The sequence below is a fragment of the Helianthus annuus genome, chromosome 14, assembly GCF_002127325.2.
Source record: "Helianthus annuus cultivar XRQ/B chromosome 14, HanXRQr2.0-SUNRISE, whole genome shotgun sequence".
Lineage (NCBI taxonomy): Eukaryota > Viridiplantae > Streptophyta > Magnoliopsida > Asterales > Asteraceae > Helianthus > Helianthus annuus.
The window spans coordinates 13211926-13229478 of NC_035446.2; the positions used below are offsets into that span (position 1 = coordinate 13211926).

At 36.4% G+C, this 17553-nt stretch overlaps 1 protein-coding gene across 1 annotated transcript; it reads right to left on the minus strand.

Annotated features, from left to right (window-relative positions):
• Window positions 1-7567: 7567 nt before the first annotated feature.
• Window positions 7568-13953, minus strand: LOC110908118. The gene is made up of 7 exons (XM_035982772.1): window positions 13815-13953; window positions 9403-9525; window positions 8893-8950; window positions 8646-8750; window positions 8310-8418; window positions 8173-8224; window positions 7568-8081 (listed from the first exon to the last, which is right to left on the minus strand). The coding sequence occupies exons 3-7, from the start codon at window positions 8930-8932 to the stop codon at window positions 7956-7958; spliced, it is 432 nt and encodes a 143-aa protein (XP_035838665.1). The 5' UTR covers window positions 8933-8950; window positions 9403-9525; window positions 13815-13953; the 3' UTR covers window positions 7568-7955.
• Between the last annotated feature and the right edge of the window lie 3600 nt (window positions 13954-17553).

Here is a 17553-nt window from a genome sequence, read left to right on the forward strand (position 1 = left end):
CGCCTCAGGTCTGTCCGATTGGCGTTTTGGGTGTAAAAAACTCCGAACCCCCTACGGGTATTCTCATCAACTTGTTATCCTCATATTGGATGGGCTCATTCACGTTTTACATAGTTACACCTCTTATACAATAACATAAAATTATAAAACACATGAATTTAAGTTTAAAAACAGAGGACGTGATTTAGATGCCACATTGCCACCTATGTACACTAATGTGGCCACCTATGTACACTAATGTATATTAATACAGGGTACTTATCCTTTTTAACAACTTTTTATCTATTTAAAAATGATAGACCGGTCAACTCACACGACCTCAAAACCTACTTTTAAATCTACACTCTTGTTTACCATAAGATTAAAACTCTCAACCACTTGAGTAAATCGCCTTCTACACACATTGATACCTCTAGGCTATAAACCCTTTGTATTCTCCTTTTTACTCACATGTGTTTTTTTGTTTCTTGAGAAAAAAATACAAAGTAAAAAAATAACCAATATGACACATTAGAAAATTAAAGAGTAAATTATTTTTTAATCTCTATGTTTTAGTGGTTTTAGTTCAAAATCAAAAAGTTTAACGCCCTGAGTACCTAAAGTCTCATTTGATAAACCCTTGAGTCCAATTTACTAACACCATCCACCAAGTTTGTTAACTACAAGGACATTTTAGTCATTTACACATAAAGTACAAGTCTTTAATGCACAAGAATATAAGGAACATGTCTTTAATGCATAAATTTTTAATATTTCCATAATATAAATTATCAACACATTGTTGCATTGTATTGTTGTACCCCAAGCATGGGGTGTTTTTAAAAAAAAATTGTGATTTTTCACTTTTAACCCAAAGGTTTTCATCTTTTGTATTTTAACCCTCTTAATTTGTTTACTTTTAACCCAAAACTTTTCACCTTTTTTAATTTAACTCAAAACTTTTTTATTTACAACTTTTGTCCCCCATACTTTTGATCTTTCGCAAGTTTTTTGCATTACATTTCGTTCTCAAATTTGCGAGTTAATACGTCGCAACGTGTGTGTGTGGTTCAACATTTTTGGTCTATTTTTTTCACATTTGACAGGTATGTCGCAACGTGTCTATTTTCCCCATTTGACAGGTTTGCCGCAACGGGCGGATCCTACATCAATTTTGTTATTCTTTTCTACGTTATTTTGCGAGTTAACACGGCGCAACGTGCGTTTGTGGTTCAACGTTTTTAGGTCTATTTTTTTCCATTTAACAAGTTTATCGCAACGCGTGGGGTCCTAAATCGACATAGTTATTTTTTATATGATACATGTTTATGTCTTATTTCTTCACATTAACACGCCGCAATTTCAGTGTTAATGGTCGCTACCAGCGGTATGACATTGATGTTATTTAGCATAGTTTTAGGCCCCCGCCGCAACGCGGAGGTGCTTAATTCTAGTTATATATCAAAACAATTATATCTATAATGGAATAATATACACACACACACAAACATTTCACCTGCACTTACTCTCTTTCTTTTCTCTCTCTCTCTCTCTCTCATCTATCGCTCTCTCATCTAGACATCCTACCACCACCACCTTCCATCATCGCACCACCACCACCATCATCCCCACTGCACCTCCGCATTACCAACACCACCACCCCCACCCCCACCCCCACCACACCTTCACCATAACACCTCCACTGCATCACCACCAGCGCCCTCCTCATCGTACAACCACCACGCTCTCTGCCGCACAACAACCACCATCACTACAAATACCCCACCATCGGCAAGAAAAAAGAGGTCTGATGGACCACCGCATTCAAACTAGCTAGGAAAGGAGTGATTTCATCCAGATGGTCTCACCGTTGATTTTGTATCAATGGAGGTCTCACCGCCTTGCGTCGTCTACCACCACCGACTACAAACACCACGACAATGTAGCACCTAAACCCAACTTCTGATTGATTTTCCAGCGAGAAAGAAGGTAGGTCGTTAGACAATGATGATCTAGTTGGTTTTGGGGATTTCATATAACAACCCTAAAAATGGCCTAAAACTCTCCGTTATCGAAAAACCAAACCCATATAACATTATTTTAATTGAAAAATGAATAAAATAATATTTTTGTGCTTGTCGCGACCCGCGACAGACGAAGGAGGATCACTTCGCGGGGCGCGACGGACTATAGCTTGTCGGACACCCTTGACGACACGTGTCAAACACGTGGCACACCTACACGCTGACTAGTCAGCCCTAAACCCTAGCTAGGGGGTGTGGTGGCGCGCGACGGGCGACGCTTACATGCGTCATGGGGCGCGATGGAGTAAGACAACAACTATAAATAGAGCCTTTCAGCCACAGTTCACAGTCGCTCACAACTTTCTTTCTTTCTCTCTATATTGAACAAAAATAATGCCCCAAAATCACTAAGCCCTGCCCCGTTGCAAGTGTTTTAACCCCTGATCACTGATTCGATACTCTGTCCGATCGATCTTGAACCCAACAACTGATGCCAAAGCGTTGCCTGCTAAAGGTTATGCTTTGTAAACTAAGTTGGGTTCTGTCTCGTGACGTATTGATAAAGTTAAATTTGGTTTTATACTAACACGCGTGCATTGTGTATTTTTAATAGGAACTCAAGAAAATTATCAGAAAATATCATCAGGGAGCCTGTAGAAAAACCTAAGTTTACAAAGTGAATCATTCTCCTTTTCTCACTTTATTGTGAGCCATATTTAAAATGCTTTACAAAACTTTAAATGTTTTCAAAGTTATACCTACAGGGATTAAGTTTTTGTATTCTACAATTATTGCCAGTATTATGGGGTTTGTATACAGTACTTGATAATCTTCACAATTGGACAATGGGTTAGCCAATGTGTGATATGACCATAGTCACAGATCCGTCGAGTGACAAATACTTGGAGTTTGTTAGATAAAAACATTGTAATTACCCTTAATACTGTGAAGTTATAACAATGTGTCTTTTTATAAATTGGAAAGAACTCGCCAGTGTTTCTTGCTGATAAAATTTTTTTAAAACGCGATATTTTATTTAATTAAATCCAAATTTTAATTATCCCTAAATTCATGCACAATTTCAAATCAAAATTTGAAATTCTTCAGATATTCATGATCTACCAGAGGAACCACCAAAAAAATACGCAACTACCAATTGTGACTTATCTGCAGTTTCTTGACTCCTTGTTTTTTATCGCTACCTTTGATGGATTCAAACATAGGAATTTCAGTGGAAGGATCATCACCAATGGAAGTTACACCATGTAATTTGTAATTTTCATATTTGAAAAATTCGTTTGATTCATCGTATTTTCAGATTCACCATCAAGTTTCAACTTTTACATTAAACTAAAGTTTGAATTACAAAGAGTGCTAACTATAAAACGTTATTGTGCACTTTGTCCATACTGGTGTTTTTTTATCATTTTGTGTATATATGAATCTTTATTGTATTAACTGGGCGATTTTTTGAATGTGCATGAAAAGTATCGCCACGTACAAAAAAGGAAAAGTCTGATGATGTTGAGGCAATAAATGTGTCATCAAAAACCCCGGTGGAAACAAAAGGTAATCATGTACCTACGTTAAAATGTTATGACGTGTTTTTTATAAAATTTTTTGTTTGTGTTTCCTTGATATGTAATTTGGAAAATGACACAGGTTGGGGAAATTTGAAAATGACGATGATAAGGATTATGTACATAGCCTAACGGATCACGTTTCTGCAGCAGAAATCTATGTTATGCCAACACAACAAATTGATAATTTCCTTGAAGGAATTTCACCCTTTTTTACCTCACAAGGTAAGTTTCTTCAAGACAAATATCAAAATTCGAAGGAGTATCGACAGGCGGGTTCAGAGTCTGAATCAAATGAAACAGTAACAAAGACTGAACAGGTACCGTTAAATGTAACACTATCTGCTTAGAATTATTCAAATGAGTATTAATAACTAATATTGGTTACTAATCTGAATAATCTTAGCTAGGAGTGGAAAGAAATAATTGAAAGTAAAGTCGAACAACTGGATAACTTCGTCAAGAAGGTGCAAAAATTAATAAGTGAAGCAGAAAAAGCTTACCCACAATCTGCGGATATAAGGGAGGCAATTGCATCTTGGGAATCAAGCTTCATTAGAGAAGTTGTGGAAGTGGAAGAAGTGTTTAAATATCAAAATCAAAAGTACACGAGAGGGGTTCCGAAAGATGTTGATACTAAAACAGTTGTGATCGGTAAGTCTCATTATAATATATTGGTTTGGAATGATGTTGATACTGCAAATTAGTTTTATATCTAGTTGTTAAAACATATTTCCATCTAATATATAATGTATTGGTTGTTAACTGGTCATTTCAAGAAGATCCAACTGTTGAAGAATGTAAGTTTGATAATGAAGACGATATTACGTGTTCATTACTTCAAGAAATGGGCATTGCATGTGACAAGGAGGAAATAGCGTTAGAGAAAAAAAGAAAGAAACTCAAAAAAACAGCAGCGAAAGGCATGCCATCATTTGACTTAATCCTGGCAGATTCGTCACCGGAGAAGGATCATAAAACATCAAAAATGGCGTTAGTTGTACATGAACCGCGTCCGCCTCGTAAAAAAAACAATATCGGATGCAATGTGCTCATCTTATGCACAAAAAAAGTGGAAATCTCAGGTGTAAGGACAAAAATCGAAGAAAATGTTGCAAAAACAATCTTTATCGCTTACCATAAGAAATGGTACGTTTTATATTTGGTTGTTAACTCGCAAACTCAAACTTTACTATTATAAGTAAGTGTCTCATCATTGATTAAATGTAGGGATTATTTATTCGAAACAAACGAAGGAAATATGAAGTGCCCACGGGTATCATTTGAAACCTTTCATCCTGGAGTTTGGCTTCACATAACATTGTTAAATGTATGGGCATACATCCTAAACCATGAAGAGAAATTTCAGAAAAATGTAGACCCGCCACGCCTGGTTTGCTTATGTGAAATGTTGGTATGTAATTTGTATGGTATGTAATTTCACATAACATAGCACATACCCGTTTTTTGTAAGTGTACTATATGTGCAATACTATGTACTAATATATCATAGAAATTACATACCAACATTTCACATTAGCAAAACAAGCATGGCGGGTCTAATTTTTTCCCGAAATTTCTCTTCATGGTTTAGGATGTATGCCTATACATTCAACAATGTTATGTGAAGCCAAACTCCGGGATGAAAGGTTTCAAATGATACTAGTGGGCACTTCATATTTCATTCGTTTGTTTCGAATAAGTAATCCCTACATTTAATAAACGATGAGAACACTTACTTATAATAGTAAAATTTAAGTTTGCAAGTTAACAACCAAATATAAAACGTACCATTTCTTACGGTAAGCGGCAAAGATAGTTTTTGCAACATTTTCTTCAACTTTTGTCCTTACACCACTTTTTTGTGCATAAGGTGAGCGCATTGCATCCAGTATTGTTTTTGTACGAGGCGGACACGGTTCATGTACAACTAACGCCATTTTTGATGCTTTATCATCCTTCTCCGGTGACGAATCTGCCAGGATCAAGTCAAATGATGGCATGCCTTTCGCTACTGCTTTTTTGAGTTTCTTTCCCTTTTTCTCTGACGCTATTTCCTCCTTGTCGCATGCAACGCCCATTTCTTGCAGTAATGAATATGTAATATCGTCTTCATTATCAAACTTACATTCTTCAACAGCTCGATCTTCTTAAAATGACCAGTTAACAACCAATACATTATATATTAGATGGAATATATTTTAACAACTAGATATAAAACTAATTTGCAGTATCAACATCATTATGAACCAATACATTATAATGAGACTTACCGATCACAACTGTTTTAGTATCAACATCATTTGGAACCTCTCTCGTGTACTTTTGATTTTGATATTTAAACACTTCTTCCACTTCCACAACTTCTCTCATGAAGCTTGGTTCCCAAGATGCAATTGCCTCCCTTATATCCGCAGATTATGGGTAAGCCTTTTCTGCTTCACTTATTAATTTGTGCACCTTCTCAACGAAGTTTACCAGTTATTTGACTTTACTTTTAATGATTTCTTTCCACTCCTCGCTAAGATTATTCAGATTATTAACCAATATAGTTACTAATACTCATCTGAATAATTCTTAGCAGATAGTGTTACATTTAACGGTACCTGTTCAGTCCTTGTTACTGTTTCATTTAATTCAGACTCCGAACCCGACTATCGATACTCCTTCGAATTTTGATATTTGTCTTGAAGAAACTTACCTTGTGAGGTAAAAAATGGTGCAATTCCTTCAAGGAAATTATTAATTTTTTGTGTTGGCATAGCATCTATTTCTGCTGCAGAAACGTGATCCATTAGGCTATACACATAATCTCCATCAACCTTATCTACATCGTCATTTTCAAATTTTCCCCAACCTGCGTCATTTTCCAAATTACATATCAAGGAAACGCAAACAAAAGATTTTATAAAAATTATGTCTTAACATTTTAACATAGGTATATGATTACCTTTTGTTCCCACCGGGGTTTTTGGTGACACGTTTATCGCATCAACATCATCAGACTTTTCCTTTTTTGTACGTGGAGACACTTTTCATGCGCATTAAGAAATCGCTTAGTTAATATAAAAAAGATTCATATATACAATGAATGATAAATAAAATATGACAAACCTCTAGTAGCCATGCTATCATTTTCTCGCAGCCTCTTCTTCCTTGGTGAGATAGATTTAACTTTAATATCCATCTTGGATTCATTTTTTTTACCTCCTGGTATAATTCCAACAGTTTAGTCAATCTGCTATTAATGTGCTACCAACGTGCTATATATATATATATATAAATATATATATATATATATGCTTTCATTGTGCTTTGAAATAATTTGTCTATAAATAATGTATAACTCATGTGTGCTATCAACGTGCAACATATGTGCTATATAAATGATTTACAAATACTGTATAAATCACGTGCTATCAACGTGCAATATGCTTTCAATTTGCTTTGAAATAAATGTTCTATAAATAATGTATAAATCACATGTGCTATCATGTATGTAATCATACCCACGATTAACAAAAGCATGAAACTGTCTCCATCGATGATTAAATCATTCTCTAACTTGTCAAGTAGGCTCGTTTATAGTGTTTCGTTGCTGCCAACCCCTCCATTACTTGTCTCCCTTTTTCATAAGCGTATATTAGCTGCAAATAGACTTAACATAATTAAGAAGTGAATCAATTTTATTTGCTAAACAATGTTGGATAAGGTAAATACCGCAAGTAGTACTAGTGGACCGTTGTACCGCTCCATTTTCGCTTGGTTTTATTAAAACAATTCAGGAGCCGCACCAATTCATATGATCTATACTCACATTGCTCGTCAATGATGGTAGGAATGACATATTACACGTAGAAGATTTTTTCGTCTCCTCCATTATTGTATTAAATACCACCAAAAAACTTAGTATAAACATCCTTCCACAATCATTTGATGCTTCTATGAAATCAACAATCTTTCCAACTATTGGCAATGTAGAAAAAAAGTTAACATGCTTCCTCCGTTGAGCTATAATAGGATATGAATTACTTGGTCTTTCAACATTGGTTACCTCTACAGGACCCATTGGTATGCCTAGTACATCCATGATCAATTTCGGGTTATCTTAATTGTGTATGTACCGACATTTAACGTGTTACTATGATAGTTATAATTAGAAACCAACCACAACCCTAGCATTGTTGGGACCGTTGTTATATACATACACAATATCCCCCCAAACCCTATTTTCTCTATCGATAGCCGCTGTTCTACTGAAAGACACCCTAGTAGTCTCGCCATATGAATTGGGTTGTTTCGTATCCTAATTCTATTGGTCGATAGGGCTACGTATGGTGCGTGGACATTATCGCATGTTGAATACTCGACTTTATTTCGTGGACATTATCGCATGTTGAATGCTCGACTTTATTTCGTGGAGGTGGGTCAATGAAGTCGTCATCAGAGTCATGATGTGGCTAAGTGGCACACGTTTTTTCTTTCTTTTTCTTACGACCTTGTAGAATATAAACTTTTATTAGAAATCAACAAACAACACTAATGTTCACGAAATAAATCTGCATGTGTTCAAAAATATAAATACTTACCTCTCTTTGATTTATGATCAACTCCTCTTTTTGTATCCCTCTAAACCGTTTCCTACAATTTTTTATATACGTAATATCACATATATTAGTATTTTCAAAAGGAAACTTAATTGTATCATAATACAAGCCGTTATTACCTTTTGTAAACCTCAACATTGTTTTTGCTTTCATATTTTTTTTGAAAGGGCACTTTCATTGTATCAATCTTGTATCCCTTTCCTTTGTTGGAGCACGATGTTTCTAGACCTACATGAAAATAAGTCAAACCATAGAAAACAATTTTTTTTTACATTTTAAAACATAGTGTCAATTCCAATGTGTAAACCTTTAGGGGACTTTGATAAAACCTTGAGCGCCTCAACTTTGTCATCTTTTTCATATTTGGTTCTCGATGAGATTGAAAATGCAATATAATCAACAAAAAAAGTAAATACCACAGTCAAAATAACCATATAAATACAATGATAGCACACCTCTTTTAGCCGTTATAACATTCCTTTCTTGACTCCTCTTTTTTGTTGGGTCTGATGCAACATCATCAATAATATCATCTTTCTTTGAAATATCTTTGTGATCTTCTGTTTTTTAAGACATTCAACACATGTGTTAGTCTCATAAGGCAAGAATTACAACAAGCACATGCGTTATATAATACCAAACGTCCCTACTATCGAAAATTAATGTACGTTTCATCCGTAAAACAAAAATGCCCCAAGATACCTTTTCTGTTGATGTTTGGTTTCCACTTTGTTTCATCCATCTTTGATTCGACCAAAACCTATGTTTAGTACATGTTTATCACAAAATCTAATTCATCATTACATACATAACACCACAGTCAGCACACACCGCAATTTAATAAATTGAAGACAGCACTACGCTATTTTTTTCAAAAAAACCACAATACGATATATTGAAGATAACCCCAACTCGTCAGCAAACGCTACCGTGGACATCACCGACAGCAAACACCGCCGTGGACAACGACGCCATCAAACACCACCGGTTTGCACACACCGCCGTCGGCACCATGTCAGCACACACCACCGTCAGCACACGCACCTCAATCGATTCAACAAAAATCAAATAACGAAACAAACTTCCAAGTTTCGTTTTCCATCATCATCAATCGAAACTTCCAATTACTAGCAACTAAACTCATACAACTTCCCAAAAAAAACCCTAGAAAAATAAAAAAGAAGATGAACAATCAGAGATGACTACCCTTACCTGATTTCAAGTTTCCCTTGATTAGCACAATATTCACAAACGGGAAAATGATCGCACCTCTTCGGAATCTTCACTTTTCGGTTTAGAGAAGCTTATTCCTTGGATTGTGTGAGAAAGATAGCACTGTGTTCAATGAGAAAGTGTTTGGTTGGTTTTTATATAATCAGCAAAACAAAGATGACGATGGAAGGAGGAGTTTGTAAATACAGTTATCACGTAAAAATGGGGACCATCCGAGAGTTCGAAGATTTCGTGGGTTCATAAAACAGCACATTTACTATATTACCCCTGGTTTTATAATAATGTTTAGTGATTAAAAGGGTTTTAATTGTAATCAACACCAACCGTCGATCTAAAAATTGGATGGTTCAGATCTATTCTTATGGTTCTCACAGTATGTGTTGTTTGTACAGGATCTAAACTCTATAACTTATAACTTATGACTTATATAAGTTAATAATTTGTTTTTGAGAAGGAATCCGAAACACCCCCTTAGTTAAATCAAGCAAGTTCAAGTTGGTCGTCTTGGTTGTTTTTCATAACTTCATCAGAGAAACAGCAAGTTGTTCGCCTGGAGAGAAACAACAAATCTAGAGAAAGTCGGTGAAACAACTTATCAGAGACTCGTGTTACATACCAAACGAGAGAACTCAGCCCAAAAGACTAGTCATGTAGGTGAGAGAGCCCATTTGGTACATAAACCCCACATCAGTTGCCCATACAACCGATGTGGGACAAGTCACATACCTTACAATGGTATTAGTCCATAACAACTCGCACCAAAATTTGCACGAAAGTCAAAATATCTCTTTAATTGAACCGGCTTCATTTAATTGATATGATTAAATGATGCTTCGCAAGCAACTAAAAGAAAGGTGTCATTTTGTATCATGCTCCGCATGAACCGACACACCGGCTCATTAATAAACAGTTTTGAGAGGGTCACGCCGCATCAAAGGGATTTTACGTAGCCTATATAGAACCGCAATCGAATTGAATATCGGCCTCATGAACCAAGTGGCGTGCTTCAGATCGTTATTTTCCAGCGAATGGAGGTTCGCTCAGATCCGGATGGCAAATCTTCGATGATTGCAACTAGACCTGGCAATCTTAGCCCAACCACTTAAATTTGGGTTGTTTTGGGTTTTAAATATAAGCTTATGGGTTTTTCTGGGTATAGTCTTATTTTCAATGGGGTTTAAATGGGTAAGCTAAAAATAATAAATTGAAAACTATGGGTCAAGATGGGCCATTATAAAAAATAGAATGGGTCAGGATGGGTCATTCAAAAAATAGAACTGTTGGTTCCTACTATCATTACCACTCATTACCACCACAAGTGTTCTTAGTCAAACACCCAAAACATCGCTCACACACACCAAATCTCATTGTGGAAAAACGTTCCCCATCGATTCATGAGTCGGAGAAGATCTGTGGATGAAGAAGACGTTGAACTGTATTAATCGATTTCATTTTTTTTTTCTAATTTCATTGATTTAATCGATTATAATGTTTTTTGATTTCATTGGTTTAATCAAAATTTTAGTCCGATTCATCAATTTTGGGTTTTTAGTTTTGTTTCTAATTCATTGATTTTGGCTTCTAATTTCATCGATGTAATAATGTATTCTAATTTTGTGAGTTTTGGTTCTGATTCATCGAGAGTTTTGATTACATCGAGGTAATGAATTTTAATTTCAAGTGTTGTGATTTGAGTTCTAGTGTTAATTCATGAATTATGGTTTCGAAATTTGAGATTTGTATAAATGTGTAACGATTCTATCCACAAATTCTGATTTTGGATTGAATTTGGTTGATGCTATCTTCCTGGGGTTTTTCTTCTTCCTTTCTTTTTCTTAAATTGACCCACTCTGACCTGCACTTGGATTTTTCAAAACCCATCTTGACCTAAACCATTCTGACCTGTTTTTAAAATAACCCATCCTGACCCAAACCCATCCTGACCTAAACCCATCTTAACCCGTCTACCCGCCCGACCCAACCCATTCATTTTGCCAGCTCTAATTGCAACGTCACCAAACCAGTCGCCCTTGGTTCGCTTCGGACACAAACCCATCAGATCTGGTTATTCAACATGACTACCCTACCCATCCCACTCTCTATTCTATCCTATCCCTCTTTTTAAAATGGTGTTTCCATTCTCACCCATACTTACCAATGCATAACAAAAGTATGATCAATTTTGAAGGAAAACATAACGGATTGGCTAAACCTAACGAAAAAAGTCAAACGACGAATATATGCTACGGATCAATAACAATGGAAAGGGATAATTGTTACATCAATTACAGAATAATATATAGGAACAAAAAGTGAAGCGATGGAACCTGTTGAGATGAACGGAAAAGACACCAAACAGAGTAAACAAAACCCTTAAGATGGTGGGTTAATATGAATCGGTGGAATAGATGGGTTACGTCTTTTTTTTTCCTTTTCTCTCTTTTTTAAACGGTATGTGTTGAAACTTAAAATGACAACCATACGGTGTGTTTTTTAAGAGTCTCACTTCCAGCCACCACCCTCCAACACAGGAACTGCCATTACCCACTGTCGAAAACCCAACACCACTGCTGCCAAAACAAGAACACCATTGTCGTCATCTCTTTCTTTTTCTCAGTAACCCGATTTATATAGGGTCACGATAGTTGGATGGTTATAGTTAGGGGTTAGTGGGGATGAGTGAATGGGGCAGATCAAACTTGTTGGCGTTGATTTTGGATATGGAATGGGTGTTTATGGGTGCAAGATCAGAGCTTTTTGAGTCAGGGTTTTGTGGGTTTGGGGGAAATTGGATTTATGATGAACCTTTTGGAGAGATACTGAGATAGTGAATTGAAATCAAAATTGGGGTTTTGCAGGATTTGTTTTTAGTAAGGTTTTTCAATTTGGGGTTTTTCAATTCGGGTGGTGGATGTAACTAGGTGGTAGCGGCACCAGGTGGCGGTGGTCTGTAAGTTAGAGAGAGTGTGTGTAAGGTTAGAGAGTGGTGGTGGTAACCGGGTGGTGGACTGGTGGTGGTCAGTAGGTTAGGGAGAGAGTGTGTGTAGGTTAGAGAGAGAGGGCGAGAAAGTATACTAATTTACTTTGCCACTGATTTATAAAGTCAGTTTTAATTTTTTAATTTATTATAATAAAACGTTCAAAGACCATTTTGCCCTTCATTGAAATGGAGGAAAAAGACAAAAAAGTTGGATCTGACCAAATTTTGCTTTTGAATGAAAATGACAACAAAATTGAAACCACAGGGACTTAGATTTAAAAGTGAGCAAACCTCATGGACCATTTTGGCAATTTACTCTTTTTTAAAGTTAAAATTTCAACTCCTATTTGACTTCATTGAATTCATAGGACGTGAGGTTTCACAAAGGGGTAGTTAACCCAAGTTACTAATTGTATAAGGGTATAATTTGAAAGAAAAAAATATATAACAATTGAATGCGATTTAATTGTCATGATAATAATTACCATTAAGTTAGCCGGATTAATATTAGTACATGTAACATCAAGTTTATTTTTTTATAACCAACCAAATACATTTCACTTTTAGTCGCGGTCTTAAATTTAGTCAAAATACTTCAGTTTAGCTTTTTCTCTATTAAAATCTTTAATTTTTTTAAATATGAACCCAAAATGAGCAATAATCAATAAAAACAATTCTAAAGTTACTTAAAAGTGGAGGGAAATGTTTATGAAAACAAGTATAATTTAGAACATATAAAGCATTTTAGTCTTTTAACAAAAAGTTACAGATTTGGTTAACGGCGTTATAAGTTTAGACTCAAATAAAGCATTTTAGTCTTTTCACAAAGAATTAACAGATTTGGTTAACAGTGTTATAAACTTGGACTCAAAGGGTTATAAAATGAGACTTTAGGTACTCAGGGCATTAAATCTTTTGATTTTGAACTCAAGTGATTAAAACCACTAAAACACATAGACACAAAAAGTAGTTTACTCAACATTAAATATTCAAGAGTGTTCGCCAAAACAATGCTCACTGCTAATGTCCATCCGTATTTGCTAACACAATGTTTGTCAACACATAGTTTATGTGTTCTTTTAGAGAAAGATAGTGACTATTCTACTAAAGTTATTTAATCTTTTTTTTTGAAGTCATTAAGTTTCATTTAGTGTTGCAATAATGTGTAATCACTAGTTTGCCATTATTTTTTTTTTAACTTTTAATGATTAGGTGGATTTTATAACTAGTGATGTGGATTTCTAATTTCAAAAGTTAATTTTGATACTTCGAACCAAAACAGATCGTTCATCAAGAATACCCACCCACATGGTATCAAGTGTTCTTTCATGTAAAAAAAACTGAATGCACACAGGTTGTTAGTTAGAGCAGTTGAGTTAGTTAGGATGATAGTTGTATAGATATTACTTACCACTTATGATATGAGATTGAGATTCTTGAGCCTATATTCTCTTTATGGTATCAGAGCTTTGCTCTAATGAATTCCGGCGAACTGTTAAGATTCCGGTAGCCTTTCCGGCGAGATATCATCTTCTTCGATCACCTCTTCTTCTGATCTAATCTTTTTATCTTCTGTTTTGTTCCACTGATCTAAATCTTCATCCTTTTTTTCAGATCTGATTGAATCAAATTCAAATTCAACGAAACCGAAAATCGAGACAAGGTGTGATTATCGGTGAAGAAGATGAAAAATTATGCGATTGTGAATGACAGTGGCAAACCTGATGTTCATCAGAAATTGGTGGCTCACATGACCGCCTCTGGTGCTACTGGATTTGGTGTTAGGGTTTATAAAGATTCGAACTACAATATTGATGTTCATCAGAATCGAACACCTGGTGGATCTACGTTTGGGCAGCGAATTTTGGACCCTTGTTACTTTCATAAGTTATCTACTATGTTTGGGCTTTCACACCATTTTGACCAGGTCAACTCATCATGTGAAAAACAATATAATCTAAATGGGCAGCCATTTATTTTGGGCCGAGGCCCAAATGCATCTGCACATTCCCTTAGTGCATCTTACTTTGGGCTCACAACGGGTTTATCCAACATATCTAAGAAAGTTAATTCTTGGATACCTGATTCCGATGCCACTGCGCATATGACCATCGACTCTTCTATTGTATTTGATCTTGCTCCCTACACCGGCTGTGAGCAAGTCGTTGTAGGCACTGCCTTGCTTTGTTTGTCTGATCGAGACCTTGTTCTTAGACATGTTTTTGTTGTTCCTGACTTAGCCAAGAACCTTTTATCGATTACACATTTAGTCATTGATCTCCCATTGTTGTTATTTTCTCTCATTTTGGATTGTCTATTCAGACTTTGGTTGGACAGCTTCTCCATCCCACACGTGGTAGCCCATATTAGTTGTACTTGTTGACCGTTTCACCTCTGTTTCTCGTGAGACTTGGCATTCTAGGCTAGGTCATCCGTCTGTTGATGTTTTGTCTAGATGTTCATCTTTACATTTGACAAACAAAACCACACATAAACATTGTAACACTTGTAGTGTTTGAAAATCAAAAAGATTACCATTTACATGTGCTGTATGCCTTTACATATTATACATTGTGATATTTGGGGTGCCTCACATGTAATGTCTAGAGATAGATACCGATATTTCATCACTTTTATTAATGATTTTAGTCGATTTACATGGATGTATCCTCTAACTTGTCATTCTCAAGCGGTTGATTGCTTTCGGCATTTCAAACCGCTTGTTGAGAACCTTTTCTCTTGTACCATCAAACATCTTCAGTGTGATGTTGTCCTGAGCTCATGGTTTTAAAAAAAGCTTGAGGCGCGCACCTCAAGGCGCGCCTCGAGGGGAAACGACCAAAAAACGAGTCTGAGGCACGCCTCATAGGGTTTTTACTGCATATGCGCTTCAGAGGGGCTGAGGCGCTAAGAAAGGCTGCGCCTCAAGTGCGCCTCATGGGATCTTCATAGTTGTTTTTACTGTTCTTTTTGACTTTTTGTGTCAATTTCAAGCATTTTATGTCTTTTTTATGCATGTTTTTGATGATTTTGATGAACCTGATAGTATTATTATTTTTATAATATATGTAATTTTTATATTTATATATCAATACCGCCTCGGCCTTACGCTTCGTTTCGCCTCGAGGCTTACGTCTCGTGAGGCGAAGGGAAAACGCCTCAAAACTCATTTCCGTTCTTTTAAACCTTGCATGAGCTCATTCATGGTTCTATGGCTCTTTTTTTTTTCAGATTCTGGCATTGCTTGTCGCATTTCATATCCCTATACTCCCCAACAGAATGGGGTTGCTGAGCGGAAAAACCGAAATCTTTCTTTTTGAGGTAGCTTGTCACACCCCCAAAATCCACACGCGGAATATCACCGCTTGGAGGCGTGACATGACCAGGATCGAGCCACCAATCATATTGAACAACGTAATTAAGTAAATGAAACCAACCACAATACAATTGGTGACCAAAGCTAGTTAACTAAGTTCGAATTAAACAGCGGAAGCATTAAAAGTAAAACCCAAAATATAAGTCCATAGTTCATTAGTTTAAAGTCCAAAGCGTAAGTTTAATAAGTTCATAAGGATTTAGATATTAAACACGGAACATAACAGTCCGTATCCCACAACGACTCCTTCCTCGTGCAAGCTCCAAGCATTTAACGACCTGTAAGGCATGTAACAACGAGTCAACAACAAAGTTGAGTGAGTTCACGGTTAGTTTTATGTTGTTTCTGAAAACGTGGTTTGTCTTTCGTTGGCGTAATTGCCGTGGGGGTTACCCCATAGTTGAAAGTATGTTTAACCAGTTCCTTATTTATTACCCAAACCATTTCCATGATTAGTGGGGGCTTCCCCATGTGAACTACTAGACTGATAAGATATCGACTACTAACGAAAATAAGTTGTGCCCTACGTCAGTGTCTATCATCACTGACGGTTTGCCATAGTCCATTAGTACACGCCCGTCCGTCTGGCACGGTGTGAGGTTTGTTAAATCTAATAGCGCTATTAACTAATGACCCGCTCGTCATCGGCCTCGGCGATTAAGTCGATATGAGATGAGGGACTTAATGATAGAGTTTTGTCTAGCAAGTTTTAAGGTTGTTGTCCTACCCAAGGAGGACGAACGTACGTAGTTCTACCCAAGGAGAATACGCAGGATTAATATTGGCATCCTACCTATGGAGGATGGCCGTACATATCCTACCCAAGGAGGATATGTAGATTCCATTTTAAATTCTTTAACCCATCCCCAACCACCGGGAATCCCATGCCTTAGAAAGTGTGAACTCACCTTGGTTTGCTCGGTTAGATTCTCAAAGATAGCTAACAGTCAGGGTTGGTCAATCACGTCCTAGTATGATTACCACTTATAGTTTATTAGTGACTTTAAATAAGCACGAAATTCCTACACGCATCTACCACATAACATGCATCACTTTAACGGTTTATGCCCATATAAGCCTCCCATCTATTCCCGTTCATAAGCAAGCATACTGTAACACCCCGTGTTTTCCAAAGTCAAAGTCAAAGTCAAGTGTTGACTGTTATTGGAATTAAAGATTAATAAAGATTAATTTCACTTTAGTTTCATTTTGATTTTCGTATTATTTGGAGTAAGTGTTGTATAATCAAACTAATCGACCGATAATCGAACTGTGAATCAACGACCAACTGTGGATGGTAGGAAGTAACAACGCAATAAAGCTAGTCAATCAGTAATCAAGCTAATCAAATCAATCATCGAACTCAGGTGTGGGGATTTTTGTACTTTTTATACGTGTGTGTGTGCCTTATGTGTTACTTGTGCATGTTTACTTTTATGTTAAAGTGTGTGGTGAATCAATCAAATCAATCAAGACTCAAAGGAAAATCAAACCCAATGGAAATCGAACCCGAAATGGTTGTAAGAATGCTTGTATGTTAGATATAGTAGTTGGGACTAAAAGTAATTTGATTAGGAATTCTATCATCCTCAAATCACCGTTCATCAAAGTCGAAATATCGAAAATCATCGCGAAACACTCAAAAACCAGGCAAGCCGATCGAACAGGGCAACCTGATCGAACAGGCTAGCCGATCGAACAGGCTGTTCGATCGGACAGCTGCTCGATCAGGGATGCTGTTCGATCAGCTGGCCTTTCCTCTTTTGGAAGCCTA

Coding starts and splice junctions, on each gene's coding strand:
- LOC110908118 (XM_035982772.1), bottom strand. CDS start 8,932: ATGGATGAAACAAAGTGGAAACCAAACATCAACAGAAAAG. Junction 8,419..8,645: donor TGTTATAACGGCTAAAAGAG/GTGTGCTATCAT, acceptor ATTTTCATGTAG/GTCTAGAAACATCGTGCTCC. Junction 8,225..8,309: donor AATGTTGAGGTTTACAAAAG/GTAATAACGGCT, acceptor AAAAAATTGTAG/GAAACGGTTTAGAGGGATAC.